The 22,861-nt window shown below is 41.2% G+C and overlaps 1 protein-coding gene across 3 annotated transcripts in view; it reads left to right on the top strand.

The window, feature by feature from the left end:
• Positions 1-22,861, top strand: part of LOC142579173 (polycystin-2-like) — a 75,948-nt gene that overhangs the window by 28,247 nt on the left and 24,840 nt on the right. For all 3 annotated transcript variants that reach the window (XM_075689131.1, XM_075689142.1, XM_075689149.1), the window contains exons 5-11: positions 1,119-1,343; positions 4,832-4,994; positions 6,815-6,880; positions 15,927-16,157; positions 18,983-19,104; positions 20,190-20,310; positions 21,215-21,313. In XM_075689131.1, the coding sequence (XP_075545246.1) occupies positions 1,119-1,343; positions 4,832-4,994; positions 6,815-6,880; positions 15,927-16,157; positions 18,983-19,104; positions 20,190-20,310; positions 21,215-21,313 (1,027 nt within the window). The remainder of the gene's footprint in view (positions 1-1,118; positions 1,344-4,831; positions 4,995-6,814; positions 6,881-15,926; positions 16,158-18,982; positions 19,105-20,189; positions 20,311-21,214; positions 21,314-22,861) is intronic.

Here is a 22,861-nt window from a genome sequence, read left to right as displayed (position 1 = left end):
ATGCTGCTACTCAATGTGAGGGTCGATGTAGCAGCATAGCAGACAACCGAGCAAGCCGGAGCGAGTGTCATAACATAGTCTTTATAGGATTTTAGAGATCCTGGGCCTTCATTTACTGCAAAAGAAAAAAAAATGAAGAGTCAAAAATATAATGTAAGTATTCCTTTAACCGGGTTCTTCTTAACAGGAGTCTACTACAGTGAACTCTCACTTGAGTGAACTTCAAGGGACCGAAGGAAATAGTTCACTTAACTGAAAGTTCACTAAACTGAATATTCACTAGACCAACATAAGACATGGCATACAGAGTCAAAAGTGCAATTCATGGAGCAAAAGACATGGCATCCATAGTGTTAGAAATGTGTGAAATGCAATTTGTACATATCAACAAGTATAAGGTTCATAATAGTTATAATGCAGCCTTTCTCACTTAGAAAAAAAATCTGTAATTTTTTTCTGCACTTGTACTTTTAAAGCACAGGAAGTAATACAACTGTCCAAAGAGTCAATGTTTTTGTACACTTCTTCTGGCACAGCTCGCTGTTGAGACACAAAGTATCTCAACTTTCCAATGTACCCTGCAACCTCAGCTAGAGTTATAGGGCTTGAAACTGGCTCGGCAGTTGCCTCTTCTTCGTCGCACGCTTCTTCTTCTTCAGGACGAACCCTGGAAACAGTCTCCAGATTCGTCTGTCCAGCACAGGTAATCAGTGCACTGTCACACTGTGCATAGTCTTCAAACGAAGTATTGCTATCGACCTCCAGCTGATGACAGATCTCTGTCCACATCGCGGAGTCTATCCTCTGAGCGAGTTCGTTAAACTGAAATATTGACTGTTCCAAAATTCGTTTAAGTGAAACATTTTTGCATAGAATCTATAAGAAAATGGCCGGGGATTTTTAAAAAGTTCGTTATTCTGAAATATTCGATAAACTGACGTTCGTACAACTGAGAGTTTACTGTATATTCTTTTGCCCCAGGATGTTGCCTGCACTCACTTTGTAGCCTGTACTGTGCTGAAAACAGCTGAAGAGGTTATAGAACGTGTTTCTTTTACTGAGGAATGCAGCCATAAGTGGGTCACAGTTTAAATCCTTGTTTTTCTCTCTTCTCCCAGTTGGACATACCACACTGAAAAGGCGCTGAATGGGGCGGACCACTGGGGCCTACTATCATCTTACAGCGGGGCTGGCTATTATGCTGACCTGGGCATCACAAAAGAGGCAGCAACACAGGTCATGGCTGAGCTCAAGGAGAACCTCTGGATTGGACGTGCCACACGGGCTGTCTTTTTGGACTTCACTGTCTACAATGCGAATGTCAACCTCTTCTGTGTGATCAAGTATGCATCTTTTAGTTCCTTGTCTTACGAAGATAAAATGAACGTCTTTTTTGTTTATTGAATCTCATGTTAATTTTGTACCCGCTGTGCTTGCATAGTGGTTTTGGTGTTGCACTGCTAAGATGAGGTCGTGAGATCAAATCCCGGCCATGGCGGCCGCATTTCGATGGGGGCGAAATGCAAAAACACCAATGTTCTTAGATTTAGGTTTGCACATTAAAGAACCCCAGGTGGTCAAAATTAATCACGAGTCCCACACTACGGCGTGCCTCATAATCATATTGCGGTTTTAGCACGTAAAACACCATAATTTAATTAATAGAAATTAATTTCATGATGCATGGCTTTTCTGTCTGGCCTGTTTTCTGTGCATTTTGATGAGCACTTCTGTGAAGATCTAACACTTTCGGTTAATGTGCATTAACCTTTAAATGTTAGCTAAAAATCCTAAAAAAGCATTCACAAAATGACATTTTCTATAATTATTCATCTGGATAGCAAATTTTTTGCAGGTTCGGAATAGGTATAATATAGGGGTAGTCAATTCACAGCTTGTGCCTGAGGATACGAAATAACAAGAACCATGTGTGTTGACTAGATGTCAGAGTTGATAGAGTTTAGGTTCCGTCGCAACTGCTCAATGCTACAAGTATATTTTAGAGCAAGCATTTGTGGAGAAAGACTTGCAAATGCGAAAAGTCAAAGTTCTCGAAGGGTGGTCAGGGAGATTAGAATGTTGCTTTCATGTGATAGATGTCAAAACATGGTACAAGGCAAAGTTCCACACCACACTCCTTATGACAGAAGCATGCTACATTGCAGACTTTATCATCATTGTTGCTTTGGCTTTTCCAACAGACAATGCACCACCTTGTTGGTGCTGCTACTGAAGAACAGGGGCAGCAACATGTGACTGGCAGCTACTATTTTTAAACCTCTGTTGGATCAATAAAGTCTGTAGGGGCCTTAGCGGCCAAAGAGAGTACTCTCCAGAGCGTCAAAATGGATTGGAAAATCGCGGCCCCTTTACCGTAACTTAGAAAAAGCACCCAAACATGTAAACAAGTAAGACTCATCGACAGCACTTAAAGGGTTAAGTGTTGCTAGCATGTTGCTAGCAGTGTTGGCTGAGTGCTTACAGTTCTTTCTGTGGCTGGTTGTAATGGCTGGCATATTATATTTGTAAAGTGTTGGAAACAAAAGAGCAGTTTTATGTGAGAACCATGTATAATTCTGGTTTTAGACCATACAATTTCTGCTCTTTGGTTTATGCACTTTGGTAGAAGCAATTTTCATGGACATATACAGTCAGCACGGGAAAAATGAACCCTTTGGCTGCCAAGTTTTTTTTCTGACTGCTGTACAGCCCCTGCCTGGCTTTTTTCACGTGTTGGTTCAATGGACATTTCATGCTACAAGGAAGCTGGGTTTTTTTGTCGGCATTTTCTCCTATTTTGGTGTTTGTGAACAGTTCATAAATTCCTTCGCCTGTCACAGCCTGGACGGATGGACATGCCACGCTGGTTGTAGTCATGGCTGACCTTCCGTTACTTGGTCCCAGCCATTTGTTTCTTTTCTCTCTTGTTGGCTCAGAGCACATTACTTGCTTCTGCATACAAACTGGTTCTCCGTCATCAGTTTCTTTGGAGTCATAATTCATCAAGTGTCATAAATCTCTGTGCCTGTCAAAATGTGCAGAGACCTGCCACATTAGTTTGTCATGGCTGCGCTGCCTTGAAAAAGTGATAGAGCACCGAGACATTTGCTGCACCTGCAATCAGTAATTTAACTTTCAAGATTTTTGTGTGTTTAGATTACCTCTCCGTAGATGGAACAACAGCTATGCAATGTTATTTTTCGCACAAGTTGTTTCTGGAGAGGCAGGGACTACGCTGAAAACACGAGACGTGTATACTCGGGAGTGGCAGGGGCTGTGCGAGTGTAGGTGATTGAGTGATCTCAGGATTGGCAGTCAAAGGTTTAATAAAAATTTGCGAATTTACTTTTTAAATTTTGTCAGTATGATATTATGTGCTTCTATTAGGAACTTGAAGACCAGTTGTATTTGAAGACAACTCTATGTTGGTTTGGTTTTTCTAGAGTGCTTCTATTTCAAGATATTCATAATAAGATTTGATCCTCAATACGCAGCCAATTTTGTATGTAGAGGCTGGAGTTTCAACACAGTTGACATACCCACCGTGTGAGGTAGCTGATTTCATATAGCACACCAGTCTAGAAGCTGGGCAGAGCTGATAACAACACTGCTCTTGACTGGCAAAAACAAGACAGACTTTCTTTTCCCCACAGTAATCTACACACATGGTGGGTAGCTAAAGAAAATTAATTATATGATTTGTCTGCTACGTGATCTTGGCTGCAGACCATTGTGGGCTATGAAAACCACATGCATTTATCAAGTGAGTCATGTCGCTGGAATGCACATCATGCCACAGGACAGTGAAAGCATAGAAAGTGCCCACAATGGGCAGTTGGTTGCTGGTCCCGTGGCAGCCCTTACAATTACCAGGTTCCACCATCGACAGCATTTCAGCATTGGCCCTAATTGTTCTGACTAGGTAGGTAGTTGTGAGGTTGCCGTCTGGATTGATGAAGTTCATCTCATCTGCAAGCTAACGTTCCTGTCAGTGTTTAATGGTCAAGGCTTGACCATGCTGTGGAAACTGTTGCCACTTGCTGAACACAGTTTGAGAGGTTGGCTGCATCGACACATTCCCACACTGTGATGTCAAAATGGACAGCATCTAACAGACTTGCCTTTACGATTCCATTCTTATAAACTTTTTCAAGGGGATGCAGCACAAAAAGCCCAGGTCAAATGACGGAAATAAAATGCATTACAATGCCACTGTGAGCATTGCACAGACCAGGTGTGACACCGACAGCATTGCCCATTGTGGCTCACGAGCTTGGCCACTCATGTCACCACTTGCGGCCTGGTGAACTGTTGGTTTTGTAGATTGCCCATCATGCATTATGAATGTGAAATCTTGAAAATCTGTACCTTTCTAAAACTTGTATCAGTAGTAATCATACAGTCAAGATTCTGCTTTATTGCACAACATCTGTCACATTCTCACAGCTAGATACCATTACTAAATCCTGATTTCACATTGTTGACCTTGTCAGCAATGGTCAGCCATTTATGAGAGTTCTTATACAAATGTAGTTTTCACTGACTAACATCGAACCCTGGAACTTAGTAGCACTGATACAGAAGAATGTGCCCGCATCCATGGTCACAAGCATGAATCTAGATAAAAAAAAATTTTTTCTGCTGTTTTACCTTGATGTGATCTGACACTGCCTTTTGTTCACAGGAGCTGCACTATTTTTCTTTTAAACCATCTCTTACTTCTTTACTTCTTTTTCTGTAGACACTGTGACTGAGACAGGTGAGGTGGCTTGGGTTTCCAGAATTGTTTACAGCTGTAGTGTGAACAAAGTTTCTTTCTGTCTGTGTGCAGGCTCGTGTTTGAATTTCCCGCCACGGGAGGAATGATTCCATCGTGGAGCTTTCGCACAGTCAAGCTCCTACGATATGTGTCAGTTAGTGACTACTTCATCATGGCTTGCGAGTTCTTCTTCACGCTGTTCATTCTCTACTACATCGTCGAAGAAGTCCTTGAGGTGAGTGTCTTGCTGCTGAAGTTTGCACTTGGTCACTTGAGTATATATAGTTCAAAAAGTTTTTACAATGAGTAGCGGTTAATGATAGTGCAGCAGTCCGCACCAGATCTGTCTATCCATACTCTTATGAAGAGATCTGACCAACATCATGTCATCCTGATGATAATAAAATATAAGACTTCAAAAAAGAGACTGCACCAAATCCAGTATCGTATGTGGGACCTTGTCCTCTTAAAATTGATGCTCAAGCTAATTACGCCACTACAGTATTGATTACACATGAGGGCTAAAAGACGAGCAAAACGAGAACAAGGTGAAAGCAGGAGCCAACGTTTCGACAAGTGGACTTGAAGACAAATCCACTTGGCGAAACGTTGGCTCCTGCTTTCACCTTGTTCTTGTTTTGCTCATCGTCTTGAATTTCCATCTCCCGTCTTCCCCCTGTTTTCCCTATGAGGGCTAAAAGTAATATAATGGCTCACAGGGTACCATTGTGGTACCCTGTGACCACAAATGCAGTGTAGCTGCTGTTCACAAATTCCTCAGCCTCTTTGCTGAGGGTAAAGGGGAGCTGTAGTACAGCCCTTGCTCCTCGTTGCGTCACTGTGGTGCCTGAGATGGTCATAACCAGCAACAAGGTGAAAGAAGTTGGGTGGTACTGGCAGCTGGGTTATGGTGTGTACAATGTGCAGCTTGTATGATGTGCAGCAGCTGCAAGCTGCACATATAAATATTGAAGGCAATTTTGTCACATGCTAGGCCTTGGGCAACAGGCCCTTTTCATAAATGTAAAGCTAGCTTTTTGCCAAGGCAGTTAGCCAATCTAGTGGTGGCTTAGTTTGTTCTTGCAGTAACTGTGTATAAGCAGTTCGCTTGTCCTATTACATGGAAAATGTAGACGTGGCTGTCATGACGATGAAACCATGTGCAAGAAACAAGCCTCAGCATGTGCTGTTAGCAGTTCATCTTCATTGAACCATGAGCATGGTGCCACAATTAGTTGGGCAAAAGTATAGCGCAAAGAAGTGCACTTGCAGATTAGGAAAAAGTATCTGTATTATTACTGTGAAAACTGCTCAAATAGAGTGCAGCTATTTCATTCAATGCTAGGAAAATTAATTGGTGGGGTTTTACCTCCCAGAGCTGCGCAGTGGGCTATTAGGGACACCTGTAGTGGAGGGCTTAAGATAAATTTTGACTGCTCGAGATTCACCTAAGTATGCTTAAAAGAGCTTTTTTGCACTCCACCCCCGTCAGAACTTGGCCGTCATGGCTGAGAATCAAACCTGCGTCTTCATGCTTAGCAACAGAATGCCATAACGAACCAAAAGAATAACTATCGATTCATAGACCCTTCAACAATTTGTACTGGACTTTCTGCATGAAACATATATGTTTGGGGCACTTGTAAACATTATCCCTACAGGTAAGCCCCTGAAGGAAAAATAAAAGAAAACTACGAGAAAGATGGAAGAGGGCAATATGCTAGTATGTGTGAGCCAAGCAGTTAGGCAGACCCTTAGCACTGTCTCCTGTTCCTCATTCTACCTATCTACAAGTTATTATTTATACCTTTGGCTCTTATGATTGTCGATGCCTTGTGTATCACTTGAGGTAGAAACAAGCTGGTACTGATTGTTGATTTATACTACTTATGACACACAAGGATGGAGTAGGTATAGTGCATTTTCTTGCATGCAGGTAATGTATTCTTTTGATACCTCTTGACAACCTAACCACCATTTGCACTCGCAACTATTTTACGGGAGCATCGTGCACTATGTCCACATGTATTTCTTGGGGATCTCTTTTTTTTTCAGATCAAGAGCAACAGGACTAGTTACTTCAAGTCTATATGGAACATCCTTGACATCCTTGTCATTCTGGTAAGCTTGAAGCAGCTGTTTAGCTTCCTTTTAATTGCTGCATGTGGTAATATGCTCCAGGCCATGTATCAAAGCTCATTATCCTTAATTACAAGTACAAGGCCTGTCTGAAAAGTATCCAGTCATATTTATTCTAGAGAAAGCTATAGGGCATAGGTTGGCCACACTGGGCAGTGTAGAAGGAGGGTCCATGATGTCTCTAGCCTTCAGTTGTGTTGGCTATTGTATAGGAGCGCTTTTGTTGAGTACTGTCATGTCATCTCGGCATGATTTTGAGGGAGCGAAAATGGCAGAGTGAATTTAAAAAACATACTGCATAAATTTATGCGCAAAGCTTGGTCATTGCCAAGCAGATGCAGTTTGGAAGGTCTAAACAGTGTTTGTAGATGATGGTATGGTTATGAATCAAATTAAAATGAGGTACAACTGCTTTAAGGAAGGCCAAACATCTGTGGAGAGTGAGCTGCACTGTGGGAGGTCTTCAACAAGCACTAATGATGCAATTCTTTATGAAGTGCAGGCCACAATTAGAAGAGATCATCGGCTTATTGTCAGAGAAATTGCTCGGCTGGGGATAGCAACAAAGATGCTATGGATGCCTTTTTAAAGACGAATTGCATACAAAGCAGGTGCCAACAAAATTTTGCCAAAGATTTTGACCAAGGAACTAAAAGACCTGGCAACTGCACCAGGATAGCGCTCCTGTTTGTGCGGCTCAAATTATTCCATCTCTTTTGGCATGGCACAGAATTTCGTTGTTTCGTCAAACTTCCTAGCCTCTGGACATAAGCCCATGTGATGTTTGGCTCTTCACAAAAATCTAAAGGCAGCTGAAAGGAGCACACTTTCAAGCCCAAGAGGACATCAAGTACAACACGACAGCTGCCCTAGCAGCACTTCCTGAGGAAGGGTACCAGAACTGTTTTCAAAAAGGGAAAGGGGCCTGAAACTTGGTCTGTGGAAGCAGGAGTTTGAAGGGGATTAGGATGACGAGAACACGAAGTGATGCTTCTATTTTTTAGGTAGCATGGTCGGATACTTTTCAGACAGGCCTTGTATGTTTTCTTTGAACGCGTAAGAATTAATTTTGTGAGAGGTAGCAGTGCACATGGCATTGTCTACTTGACACAGGCACATTTGGTTGGTGGTTCATTTTTTAGGGCACTGTAAATGTAAGATCCCTTGTTTTCAGGTAAAACTTGATTTACCCTGATTTGTGCACCCTCAGTAATCCTTGTAAGAACTAGGATAAACCAAATTCCTTGCTCAAGGGCCACCTTAATAAAGATGTAATTGTCAACAAGGAGACTTCCAGAAAAAATTGGCAGTTTTGCCAGAACGGTGAAGCACTGACTACAATGGCAAGGTTTAGCGTTGAGCTTGAACTTCTCGGATGATGTTCTAACTATACACGGGTCCGACTAAAGCGGACACAACATAGAATGTCAGAGGCAGCTAATAGAGTGTAACGCATGGTCGTAGAGGTCACAAAATATGTTTACAAGACACACATTAAAATGCACTTCCTTGAACTTCAGGCAAAGTACCCGTACACGAAATATTGCACAGACGCATCAAGGTCACATAGAGGAATGTCTTATGGAGCTTTCGGCCCATCCTTCTCTGAATCCAATGTTCTGCATCCAGAAATGAGTAGCTTTACGGCTGAGGCCTATGCAATTCTGTTAGCTGTGAAAAATATCAAGAAAAGAAAGATATACAAAGTCATTATACTACACTTACTGACTCCTTAAGTGTCGTACAGTCTTTAATGTCTTTCCGTGAACTGAAAATCCCTGTACTAAATGACCTGTATTCTTTCTTGTGCACAACATATATGTCTAACCAGCGTGCCACAATATGCTGGATGCCTGGGCATGGAGGCATTGAGGGCAATATGCTTGCAGAAGAAACCGTGACATCAATAGCCATAAAAGCCAGCAACTTCTCTATAGCTGTCCCTGCCATAGACTTGAACTCTTTCCGATGGAAACATCTTAGAAGCATCTGGCAGCACTTGTGGAAACTGAAACATCTATTAAGCTGCATGTCATTAAGCCACATTTAAGAAATTGTCCACTCTTACTGAAAATATGACGAACTGAGGTCATCACCTGCTGACTTCGAATATGCCACACTTATAGCGCACTCTTGTACCTGTTGACTGGTGATGAACCACCTGTCTGTCGACTGTGGTACATATGGCAAAATGGTGACTGTCCTCCATGTGTTGCTGGGATGTTGTGAATTAGAAGAGTACAGAAAAAAAGCACTTTTCTTTACCATACCATCAGCAAATTTTCCTTCACCCAGCAATGTTCCTTGGAAATGACTCGCTTTTTGACAGTATTATGTAATTTAGTCATTGCTTTTTTAAATGATGTTCATGTATACTGCATGTTATACTACACCCAAGCAATCCATAGCACAGCCCCTCATCATAGGTTGCTGCTGTGATAGTACTATTTACTTTTAAAGGGACGCTGAAACAATTTTTGAACGTAAAAAGAAAGTAGGCACGTACCCAGGGGGGCAGGGAAATCCCCCCCCCCCAATCCTGCCCACGACACTACTGCTCACACACATTCCTAAAGCGCCGCGAAATGAATCTTAGACTTGACAGCTATTCTGCGGTCAACATTTTGCTGCCTTTTTCACTCCTTTTGGATGGCAGTATTTGTCAGCATCTGGGGTGTGAAGGCCAGTTTTCTCATCGATATGGTGCCCGTACAATTAACTCGAGATGTGTTCAGTTGTCACAATCCATTCAACGGTCACGCGCATTGCTGTTGCTTCGTTAGTTCAACCTTCTTTGTTTAGACTGATCGAGGGACCAGGAAAGGGATTCAGTTCGTAGTCAGCTGGTCTGTAAGCTTGTGCAACTCGTTTCACGAGCTTACAACGAGTTGTGGCTGGTGAAAACGACAGTTGCGTTTAACTTTTCCTTTTGCTTTATTATTTCCTAGAGTGACAGCTCACCACGACGCTGGCAGATCCTCGAAGCTATACACCCGTGATATGGGTTAGATAAGGTGGAAAACAAAATAATGCGAAAAAGCGTCCATCATCAAACCTTGCAATAACCGTTAAACCCATAACCAATGTGACTGTCACCCATTACCTTGTCTGGTTTTTCCCTAATTGTACAGCACTTTTCGTGCAAAATTGGCAACTGGAAACAAGAGTCCTAAGGAGTTGAAAAATTAAGTGATCTACTAAGGGAGAGAGGTAAGGCAACAGCCAAAGGAGAAGAAAAAGTGCAAACTAACAAATTTACCCATTGTCTAATTTACGGATCAACATCTTTTTATTTAAAAAGAAAGTAGAGAAAACGCCACCAGAAGTGGAGAACAATTCCGTGTCTTTTGAATCACGCTTCTACAGTTATCAGTCAATCCGCCTGACGTAGCCACTTCTCTGCTGTGCTTACATGGGTGTTTTTCTAACCTTCTGCGGTGGGCGAAGTACATCTAGACCGCAGCATCCTGTGCTCTACGCGGTTGTATGGGACTGGCAGCCACGCATCGTTACGCAACTTCCCAAATAACAATACGAATCGGTTTTGGCGCTGAACTTGGTAGAGCAGTAAACGAGGGATCCAAAAGAACTGTGATTGTTCCGCAAATATATATTTCTCTATAATTCTTCCACAGCTAAATCAAAGAACGCTACTAGAAATCTTTATTTTACACTTTCGCTTGTTTACTTGTACGTGACAGTGTTCTTCCTGCGCTTCTTTCCTGCGTGAGTTCATTTGATGTGGTTCCTTGTTTGCCAAGTAAAGGAGAGGTGTATCTCACAGGCCTACCTGTGAGATATATACACCTTATTTCATTGCTGTTTCGTGCGTTTACACGTATTTATGGCGAATAATGGCCATTATTCACATTACAAATGTACTAGTGAAGGTACCCCCTCCCCTCATTTCCATAGAAATGTTACCTTAGGTTCCCCCCCCCCCTGAAAAAAAATCCTAGGTATGTGCCTGTAAGAAAGCATCGCCGATCAGTTAACGAGACTCCTGGGAACATGTGAGCCAAATGTTATTGCACTGAATGCAGCAGAGAATTTAGAATCTCGTGTCAAAAGCAGTGAAATATTGCTTGCTCTCACTTCTGCAATGTCGTAATGTGGCGTCGTTGCAAGCATCTAGACCCACAACAGCTATTGGCTGATTTTGTGATTGCAAGAACATTATCAGTAATACAATTATTGCTAATTTTAGTTAAATGAGTAAAAAATATATATGTCTGAAATCTCAAAAAGACAGAAAAGCCATTTCATCTTTGCATTGCCGGTCTAAACACGACAGTTACCGCATCTGCTGTGTGTGGCCTCGGTGGTGAAAAGCGTAGCATAGATACTGTGGCTGCCAAGGGGTGCCGTCACGAGCTATCTCGCATTCAACCTTTGGACGGGGCCAGCATGGCACTGCTCTCTTGTGCCCCTTTGCCATCCCCCCTGTGTAGCTTCCAGCACACTAGTGAAAATGAAAGGAGACAAAAAACTGCTGATTGGTCCGATAAGTACGACTAACTTTGCTTGTGCATGAAGGATGAAACAAATTTTTTGGCAGGAAATTCGTGAGGTCACGTAATCTATTAGTCGTATCATTCCGTGATTAGCTATAAGCGTGCTTCAGGGCTCCTCTGAAGACAGCATCGGTAAACGGGACAAGAAAGCGTTTGTGTGTGTCTCACTGCCTTGTCCTGTTTCCTGGCACTGTTTTTCAATTTCTAAATCATGTACCAACTAGCCCAACAGCAAACTTTCCTAAAGTAGTGTTTAGAACACATGCTTCTCACCCTTGCTTTTAATGGCCCGGGTGAGGCAATAATGCTACCAACAAACTTCTATGACTACCAACGTTTTTAACTTACAATCACTTTGCAACATATCTTCTATGTCCATAGCACACCTCACCTGTCATGGTCATGTTTTTAATGCATATATATTTGACACATTTATACAGGGACTGATTTTAGGTCTCCGTACAGCCATGTTACATCCACACTTCATGTACCATTGCCAATTCATTATTCTGCGTCTGGCACTCCTTATGCCAAGAAAACCCATTAATGAATCAAAAAGTGCCATTTGCTTGAAATTACTTTTTTTGTGCGTAGAAATATTGTGCATTGCACTTGAAAGGCATTTGTCTGGTACTTGTCTAAGACTTGGTTGTGTGCCCATGAAAAAAATTCAGTGGCATTCATTAGCCTTTGCCAAAGATCCACTTGTTTGCTGTTAAGTTCCTGTTTGTCTGAACTGGTTGCCATCAAATTTTTTACAAAAATTTATTGGACCCATGGCTCTAGTGTGCTCCATGATGCACATTGATTTGTTGATATCGAGCAGTGCTTGTTGCACATTTTTCTTCTTTCTAAGACAGAAATGGGTGAAGGTGCATGAGACACACCTAACTGCATGGAAATTTTGCCATCCCACAGCTAGCATACACAAACCATGTGCAAAAATGTGTCCCATGTCCAGTTTCGCCATAAGCAGGAACTAAAGTGTCGGGAGTTTCTCCTAAAAACCTTGAGTGTTCCATGCAAATCTGTACACTTGTGCACTTATCTTATTTGCCTCTTGCCCATTCCAAATGTCAGTTTTAGAACGCAGCTATTACGCGCCCATTCCTGTGTTGAACGTTGGTGGTGCAATACCTCGTAACTGAGCAAATGTGGAGCACAGCGGCAGATGAAAGAAGTGCACGCGAGGAGGAAAGTGTAGGAAGTAGCTACAGTGAGAGCATGAGGCAGGAGCAGAGGAGAGACAGCCAGCAAACGCACTGAATTGCTGGTGGCTACGGCATCTTCAGCCATGTGGGCAATCTCATCTGCGCTTCCGATGGAGGGGGGAGGGGGCAGGGTGGCCTGAAGTGGAGAGGGCTATGCTCATCCACGGCATCAGCTGCTGAGGTCAGTCCACGGTACCAGCGTGTGCGACGGCGATCACTGCTCCTGCAAGGGAAGATGGCAAGCGGCTATGAGTAAGGCTCGATGTGACATTCCTTTAGGTGTGGTCGCCGCTGACACTGGTGGCACGATTTCCCTACGACGAAGGGCCGCTCTCGTCATTGGGGGAATGAAAGCATGCGAAGAAAAGTGTAGTGCCACGCAAGATTGACTGTGCGATGACGATGGCTACGATGTGGCACCAGAGTAGCGTGCATTGTCTATGTAGAAACGAAGCGCTGTATGAGCTGCATGGTGACTGCTGTGAATCGCGCCCAAGCGGCACCCACGCACTGCCTCTCCAGATTAGTGAGGTGGTCGCGCCACACTTCGCTCCGTTTCCAGTGTGTCGCATGAGACAGATTGTCTACACCAGCTACGCTACTCATAGCATTCTCTTTCTAATAAAAACTGTGTACTTATATAATCATAAGACAAAATATTGACACATGAAATGAAAACGCATATGGAGCTGCACTCAAATTTTTCATTAAAGACTATCGTAATCGTCGGTGAATTTTTGGAATGGGAAACAGAGCTGCCAGAAAAGGCCAAAACCTTGTTTGGAGTGGTGGCGCAAGTTTTATAGTAGCTTTATTGAACTGTATTATGGCCATGACTTGCTCACAGGATCATGAGTTGTATGCTCATGTTAGATCACAGAAAAGACCATCAGCCTGCAAAATCCCTTATGAGTTTCTACGAGTAAGCTGAAAAGCCAATGCAGACCTAATTTCCTGAAACTAGTTTCAGTTTCGCATGCGAAGTGAGAAGTGTAAATAGTATAGCAAGCATTGGCTTTACAAAGCACTGGCAATCACTGTCCACATGTTTAGATGGCTCCCACTATTACTTTGCTAGGTGGTAAACCTTGCATCATTCAGTTGGAAAATCAAAATATTTTTGGGAGACCAGCTTGTGCTTCGTGCTCATGTTGCACACCGTTATTTGTTTTGAGACAATACTACTCAGGAAGGGAGCAGAAACACAACTTGCCCTTTGAGGAGTAGAAATATGGAAATTTCACAAATTTACTGAAGGTCCTTACTGGTGCAGCATGGCCTTAGTTGCTTTTGTGCCATTAAACTCGAATTAACTAACTAGGGTCCTTGCATTCCATTAAATGTCTGCAGACATCCATAATGATCGCTGTCATTAAATATTGATTCCAATTACGTCATTCGTGAAAGTTTACCAAACACATCTAGATTCAGTGAACACTGTGATCTTACAGAACCTTGCATCTTTTCTCAATATTTCTGAACGCCCCATGAATACATGCTGTCTGCACTGCTGAGCACAAGTGCAATGTGTCTGCTGCCCAACATATGGCTCAGCAATGCATCTTCCTGGCCACTTTCGAGTGGGATGTTCTCGCATAATTGCTGCCAATTAATGAAAGTCCAATTTACATACACTTTGTTAACTTAAAATTGATGCAAAGTTACTTTACTAAATTGAAAGCAATAATATGTGGCCTTACATGGAATCATTGTAGGGGGATGAAAAAAAAATTTGATTGATAGTTATGTTAGACTAAAGTTCATTAGATCAACGTTTGACTGTATATCTATGAACGAAAACCTCAGCAAGGGCAGCACTGCAGCCATGCTGCTATTCAAAGTTGAGGCAGCGCTACAACCTGGTCACCTTGTCCCATTTTGAGGCACAATGAGCTGTTGTTGCCAAACCTTAATTCAGTGATAACTGGAAAAGGTAATGATACCAGGTGTATTTTATCACTGATATGAAAGAGTGCCAGAGTATACAAAAACAGTGGCCTCTGAGAGTTCTGCTCTAAATCATGCATCAAATGGGCCTTTGTCGCAGCATGTAGTGTGTACAGTGAAAAAGAAAAATTCTCCAAAACTGTGGAAATAGTACAGTGCACACCTGTCCTGATCCTAATTTAGGAATCTCTTCTGTCTGTCCTGGCACAATTTGAAGCCCTTTGGGATTAGTCAAAGCAGGATTAGCTTCACCTTTAGGTGTGTTTGAAGTGTGACTATTGAAGCAAGTCTTCAAAAAGCAAAACCCTATGTTTCCTTTGATTATTTCTATTTATTTATTGACCTAATATTTTATTGGTGTGACTGCATTTTGCACCATGATATGTGAAGGATTACTGCTGTAAAGCTGTTCTGTGTGTTATGTGGTAGCTCTGATAAGCTTTCTTTTTACTGCCAGTTCATTTTGTATCTAAAACCAACCCAAAGCCAGGTCTGGGACAGCTTATTGAAAAACTTGATTTTCCTGCAATCAGCTGGGAAAATGGTACTTAATATTTGCCATATGAGTGTAAGGAAGTGTGGAACCTGGAAAATGAAGAAACCTTATGCCCTAAATGAAGATAGTTTGCATAAGCATCAACTCCCTCTATGCACAATAAACAACATGTCCCACTGCCTGCATTGATGTGTTATAACTGTAGAAGCTGCTCTAAGTTGTATGCAAATGAGCCCACGTGTGGTGCCTTTGCTTCAGTTGCATAGCGGCTAGCAATGATGTAACAGGGCCGATGTGCTTGTTGACTGTCGTACCTCATTAGGTTTCAGCATATCATTGGTGCATGAACAGCTGCTGTCAGACTTGACCCAAGCAATGAATACGCATCTATTTTATTCATCAAATTTATGCATCAAATTTATTTACAAACATGTACTGTAAGAAGCAAACGTCAAATGCTTTGGAAGGAAGATGAAGCTAGCACATTCCAAGCACCCGAACCATAAATCTTCAGCACCCTCCTCAGGGGTAGCAAAAAGACATTTTGAGGCGTGTTTTGGTTATGCATGACAGTTACTGTGTGCTTTTTTCATGATTTTGTGTTATAAGAATGTTTAGAATGTTTATTTCAGCATAAAAATGTTTGGAATGCTTATTTCAGCATAAGCCTGCCAAATTAATGTTTTACTATTCATGTTGTTTACATGTGCCATTTTACATGCAAACCCTACCCCATATGTAATGCGATTGGAAGGTCTTTAAGAGAATAAAAACTGAAGTGAAATACTACTTTTAGTAGCAAAATCTCAAAAATATTTACCAATGTGACTGATAGCATGCTATGTTTGTCCTCTTCTTAGATCTCTCTGGTGTGCATCGGATTCAGCATCTATCGTACTGTTATGGTGAATAAGCTTCTGGCTGGCCTGCTGGACAAGCCGGATGAGTTCGCGGACTTTGGTCGTCTGGGTTTCTACCAGACACAGTTCAACAATGCTGTAGCATTGGCAGTTTTCTTTGCTTGGATTAAGGTCTTCAAGTACATCAGCTTTAACAAGACCATGACGCAGCTTTCATCCACCCTTTCTCGGGTAATGCTTTGGCCATTTCACAGCCTACCACGTTGGGCTTCTCACCTGTCTTTTGTGCCTCCTTTCCTTTTTCTTGGTATTTCGAAATTCAACCATTAGTCACACATGCGTGTACCTAAAATGTTCCTTAAATGTGCTTCACAAGTTGCCCATTATATAAAATAATATGCATACAATTTCAACTTTCAATCTATAAAAGCATTTTATGTCAGCATACTCCCAGAAGCATCATTGTAAAGCACCTGTAGCTTATCTTTAGCTACACTATACATTTTAGATACCTGTTTAAGCATTACAGTAGGATCAAGTTTTCCTAAAGCCTTGTTCTTTCTTTAAGCTATTATTATCCATAAGACTAGCAATACTATTCATTATCGTCGTCATCAGCCCATTTTATGTCCACTACAGGATGAAGGCCTCTCCCTGCAATCTCCAATTACCCCTGTCCTGCACCAACCGATTCCAACTAGTGCCCGCAAATTTACTAATTTCATCACCCCACCTAGCCTTCTGCCTTCCTCGACTGCACTTCCCTTCTCTTGGTACCCATTCTGTAACCCTAATGGTCCAACGGTTATCTAACCTGCGCATTACATGACCTGTCCAGCTCAATTTTTTTCTCTTTATGTCAATTAGAATATCGGCTGTACCCGTTTCCTCTCTGATCTAAACCGCTCTATTCATGCACCCTGACAAATTGGCCTTGCAGTCATATTTACACACATACAGTTTCATAAGTCTCTGTAACTCATTCATTACTCACAGTTCTACCACTGTCTGGTTCTTCACTGTCACTACAACAATAACAATATACTGGTTGCATAAAAATGTGTTTGGTACTTAGACTTTGGAATGTTGCAGAGAAAGAGAAGACTTGTGTTATATATTTTAATTCCTATTTTCGTAGTTCAGATAGACTTTCAAAACAAAGTTTTATTTGGGCAAATTACCTACTGTGAGTTAATCTAAAATCACTGGTTTTGTAATGCTGCCTCTTTCATATACAGTCCGCACTCGTTACAACAGACCTATGTACAACAGACTTTCGAATATAACGGACCACATTTCAGCCTTAGTTTGTTCTACCTATTTTATTAATGCAACGAAGTTCGCTTTTAACGGACCATGCTACAACGGACTATCGACGGCTACAGCGGATGCAATTAGCAGTAATTTTCAAAATCGGGCGTATAAAACATACTTTTGCCGTGTTGACATGGGCTGACAATTGACTTGCAAGGGTCAGCTGACGATCACGGCTCAATATCGCATGCGCTAGGCACGGGGGTGGGGGGGGGGTGAGAGGGGGGTTCTACTCTGGCAGATGCTGCTTACAGTGTGGCCGCCATACCTTGAAAGCGATCTGCAATGTGAACAAAGTGCGCGCCCCTGTAGGCCTCATCTTCAAAGCAATCTGCGATGTGGACAATGTGCACCCAGTGCCAGTAGCTTTGTATGAGCTGTGCTTTCAACGTTTAGTTCGTGTTGAAGCAAGAGACAACACAAAGGTCAATTTGCTCGTTGCTGCTGCCGCGCTTATCGTGCTTAATTTGCTATTGCAATCGATGCTTCGTCTTTTGGACGAAACTGCGACGTTTTTGTTTTTTTTTTTACTTTACGTTCGTCACTCACGCTTTGCAATAAAGTTGTAGACGTCGCACTGAAAGTTTCAGAAGTGAGGAGCTTCGGATATATTATAGACTTCGAATAAAACAGATGCTTTTTGTCGGATTGTCAGGGTCCGTTGTAACGAGAGTCGACTGTATAGACAGAGGTTGTTGTAACTGCATGGATTGTTGACTATATCAACACACTGTAAAAGATTACAAGTGAAACAACTGTAGGAGTATGCTGCATAAATGTGTGAAATTGTTTTGTTGCAGTAGAACCTGTTGAGCAAAACGAGAACAAGGTGAAAGCAGGAACAGACATGTGGCCTTGTCTTTTTCAAGGCCTTGAAAAAGACAAGTCCACTTGTTGAAATGTTGGGTCCTGCTTTCACCTTGTTCATATTTTGCTCATCATCTTGAATTTACATCTCCTGCCTTCCTCGTGTTTTCCCAGTAGGACCTGTTGTGTTAGAGTAGTAGCAGTGAACCTTTAAAGGTCATATTGCTAAGAAAGGCAAACTAGCATACATATGCGAGACAGCATTTAACTATCATATAGTTTAGAAGCTAATCCGCATACTGTGAAAGAAGACAGCAATTTACCACGTCAGCCAGTGTTATAGAATTTAAAATTGTACTTTTATGTCACCACTGGCCACATTTGAATCATCGTGCTCTTAGAGCTTAGTACACTATTATACTTTGAAATGCTTAGCAAGCGCTTATCACAGATATTAGCTTTTACATTAATTTATTTTGACTTTGGAACTCAATAACCCTGCACTTTTTAAGTTGTTATTGTTCTTCAATAGATGATCAAGATGTAGCATCCAGTGCAGATGAAATAAGCATGTCATTGTGTGCTGTAATGTACACCTTCACGAATTCTGACCAGTACAGACACATGAAAAGCAAATAAGTGATCATATCCCATTGAACTAGGAAGATGAAAAAATCAAAGTTTACATCTTTCGTTTGGTATCAGAAGGTCACATTTAATAAGCGTTTAAGAATAGGATAAATCATTTCTTCTCTTTGTGTTGGCATGACTACTTAAACTGGCTCTTAAGCAGTATGTCTGTTTGCATTATTCGATACCCTTATACGAGTCTGTGAGCATTGCAAGCTGTCATCTTCCTTGTTTACATTCACAGTTTTTTGGTGAATACAACTGTGCATTTGCACTGAGAGTGCATTTGCATTCTTTCTTTACAGTGTTCCAAGGATGTGGCTGGCTTCAGCATCATGTTCTTCATTGTGTTCTTTGCTTTTGCCCAACTGGGCTACCTTCTGTTTGGAACTCAAATCCAAGGTTTCAGCTCCTTTGTAAATGCTGTGTAAGTGCAAAGCTTTGCTTATACTTTATCTTGCTAATCTTCATGTTTTCTATGTTATATTTCTTACACAAACCACTAAAGTACACTGGAGAACTAAACACCATATCGTCTTTAGCTTACCTTTCTATTTTTGTTATTGCATGTGGTAAAAAAAATTTGAAGCACTTTGCTCGTCCTTAATAATTGCCACATGAATGTGGTAGTTGGTTGTAGGTGATGAGTTTCTTCATTATCTTGCCAGCGCACTTCTCAGTGTTTTTGAAAACTACACTTTTGTTGTTTAACAAAGAAATGTTGGCTTTTTATGTCTGCAGCTTTTAGTATTGCAGTGTACTTTAGCAAACAGATAATGTATGACAATTATTCCCCTCTTTACTAGAGTGCTTTTATAGTAATGGTGGCAATAGCCCTAAAATATTGTTTGAACATGATAAATAAAGCAGCCTGGTTGTTCACTTATACCTGCATAAACATCTGAACCAATAGTAGTAGTATTACCATACTAGCAAGGCAGCAAATTTTAAATATTTCTCTAAAGTTTGTTTGCTTTATCCATGCCTCTAGAAATCCCTGTCATTACTTCCTACTTAAATCATTAAGCCTATTTTTTTTGCTGACAGTTTTGGTGTAGGGAATGAAATCTCTTGCATGTGGGTTTAATTCATCCACAGCAAAGTCAAGGAGACATCCGAATTTTTTCAGTAGCCAAGTTAGATGAAATCACTTAAATTCCAGGCTCTAGGTCTAGCTTCATCTGCTTCATCTAAGCTTTTATCTGCATATCTGCATTTTATTTTAGCACTTGTAACACCTTAAAATTTTGTCACTAATAATAACAGAGAAGCAGAAGAATACATCGTCTGTTTAGGAATAATTTTGTTTGTGATACGGGAACAGATTCTTTGATTTGTTGAATGCTTGCTGTCATAATGAAATTTTCACTCTTTCTGCATACATATAGCTTGTACATTTCACTCGCTTAACTTGCTTCTTGTGCAGATTTAAGTGGGCATTTCTGAGCAGTGATTGGATTTTAGTGGCAGCATACCAATCAGCTCTCTCATGTTCTTTGATTAACCAAACAGGTTCACTCTTCTGCGCCTGATCCTGGGTGACTTCGATTTTGAGGAAATGGAAGCTGCCAACAGAGTTTTGGGCCCTATTTATTTCCTCAGCTACGTCTTCTTTGTCTTCTTCGTGCTCTTGGTTTGTACTTCTGCGTCATTTCTTTTTAAATTCTGAATATTTGCTGCAGTTTTTATTGCAAGCTAATGTTGTCTCCCTGAGCTTACTCAGTTTAAATGGAACACATATTATTATAACCTGGTCAGTGTGTATGTAAATAGTATTTTTATGATTTGCTTTTTCGTACCTTTTAATAAAAAATTGCCTTCATTTTGTGACCACCATGACTGAATGAAAAATATTTCTGTAGCTATATAATTCTCCTGTATGGGATGCCTTAAAAGCTAGGCTGTGATAGCTAATCATAACACAAGCACATCTCAAAAGACATGGAAAAGATAGAAAGTCACACAAGGCGCTGACTTCCAACATGTTTGGGTTGGAAGTCAGTGCCATGCATGTCTTTCTGTCCTCTCCCTGTCTTTTGTGCTGTACTTGTGTTATGATAGATTATCAATATACCCAAGCCTCTACCCTTGTCATATAACTAAATTTGATATTCATGGTCCATTAATTAATTATTCACTCATAACGTCATGCTAAAATCACCAATACCTGTGTGCAGCTTGGGCCCTCTTTTTTTTCTCTTTTCTTTCCTTTCTTAGTTTGTGCGTGTGTGTGTGTGTGTAAAAACATACCAGGTGTTGTCTTATGTGGTGAAAATGAGCATAAGAGTTTGTGTATCAAATCTCGTGCTCTGTCTAGTACCTGTAGCCTAGTGCATTTAGTTTTACTGATAACTTGTAGATACAGTATTCATAATAACTGCAGTTCTTAAATGACATGGAATGAGAAATTTTCAGAAAACGAGCTATAAAAACTTCCTGTCATAAACTTGTTTACTCTAATTGAGATGTTATATTAAATTCTTGCCTTGTTTTTCTGTGATTGATGGGTTATTACTCTATATTTTTTATCCTCACAGAACATGTTCTTGGCTATCATTAACGACACCTATGCTGAAGTAAAATCGGAGATCTCGCAGCAGAAGAACGAGTTTGAGATTGTTGACTACTTTAAGAAGGTAAGCCTTTCACTTTTTCTCATTCTTTTCTTGTCTAGCCCAAACTTAACCCTTTCAGGGTCGATTTTTTTTTTTGCCACATGCGACCGCCCTGGGTCAATTTTTTTTATTGCAGATTTAAATTCTTCAGAGGGACGTATTTCGAAAAAGAATTTTACTGTAATTTTTCTAGGGTGAACGTAACATGAGAAAAAATAATTTGCATTGGTATAAATTTACTGTTTATTCATGAATAACAACAATAAAAAAAGGAACTTGTAAGAATTAAACATTTGATGTATTGTTAAACACATAGTAGTTCAAGGCTTAGAAAATGCGCACGCAAGAATATTTCGCAAGTCTCAAATGTTCCTGCTCTTACACTAATGTTTATGTCTGTAGCGTACTCGAACTGCGTAGGTGAGCGCAGTCAAGAAAACTGTAGCTGTATGCCTGTCGAAAATGCAAAACGTGTGACAAACTTCCACGTATCTTCATCTTATATCACCAACCAGATGCAATTAGTTTTCGCGAGTCTCCAAGAAAAAAAAAAAAGGAAATGCATGCATGGCGGCATCCTTCGTATGCACACCCCTCTAAGCAATAAACGAGTAACAGGCGGTCGCCCTTTGAGCGATTAGTAACAAGATAGCCATCAGTTTTGCGAGCACAAGCAGCCGAAACTGCCTGTGGAAAAACCCAAACAATCTGCCGCCCGCCCGCGCGCTTGCCAATGTGTGAGCGGTAGTATATAGACGCACCGGAGCAAACAAACTATGCAACGAAAACCGCGAGATGGAGGCCGCCGTAAACATACGGCATCGACCATTCAGGACTTGTTCGTGGTGCCGTATATTCACTGTGGCAGCCATTCTCCCATTGTGGTGGCAGTACTGCAGCCTCCTAGATCAGGCAGGTGTTGGAGGGTTGCAGTGCACGATGTTGAGGTCATGTGGACTAAAGTAAAGCTCAGCACAATGATAGGGGAAGCACAGCAAATATAGTCATTGACCCTGAAAGGGTTAAAGGGCCCTGCAACAATTTGTTGACATGGCACGTAGACTTGCTTAGTCATTAAACAATACTGTCATGAATATCTGAGCCAAATATTACTGTACTCGTAGCAGTAGGGAGCCTACAGTTTCACTGCAAAAAATGTCTGCTCTTTCCTTCTTGCTGAAATTCCTGCTACTTTTCATGTGTGTTCCTATGAACTTTTTTTTCAGGCATCATGACTAAGCAGTTCTTCCTGCAAAAGCATAAGTGAAAAATCTTGTCAATGATGGGATAATTGCACTGTTTGGCAGTAAAAAAAATTATAGCACTGTGACGATGAGTGTGATGAATAAGGGGATCTGAAGCACTTGGTTTTTTGTTGCATAGGGGAAGTTAAGTGTTACATTTAATTGAAGTGTAGAAATACTAATTAGGTAAAGGGAAATGAAAGTAGATGAAAAGAAGGGTGGGAAGACGGGTGGGCAGGTGGGAACTGAACCTACATCTTCCGCATTACATGTTCGGTGCCTTACCAGTTAAGCTACTGTGACAGCCATCCCTCCCACTGTGACG

Source organism: Dermacentor variabilis, chromosome 1 (assembly GCF_050947875.1).
Source record: "Dermacentor variabilis isolate Ectoservices chromosome 1, ASM5094787v1, whole genome shotgun sequence".
Taxonomy (NCBI): Eukaryota; Metazoa; Arthropoda; class Arachnida; order Ixodida; family Ixodidae; genus Dermacentor; species Dermacentor variabilis.
Note: the sequence above shows the minus strand (reverse complement) of the source record. Positions and strands in the feature narration are given on the sequence as shown.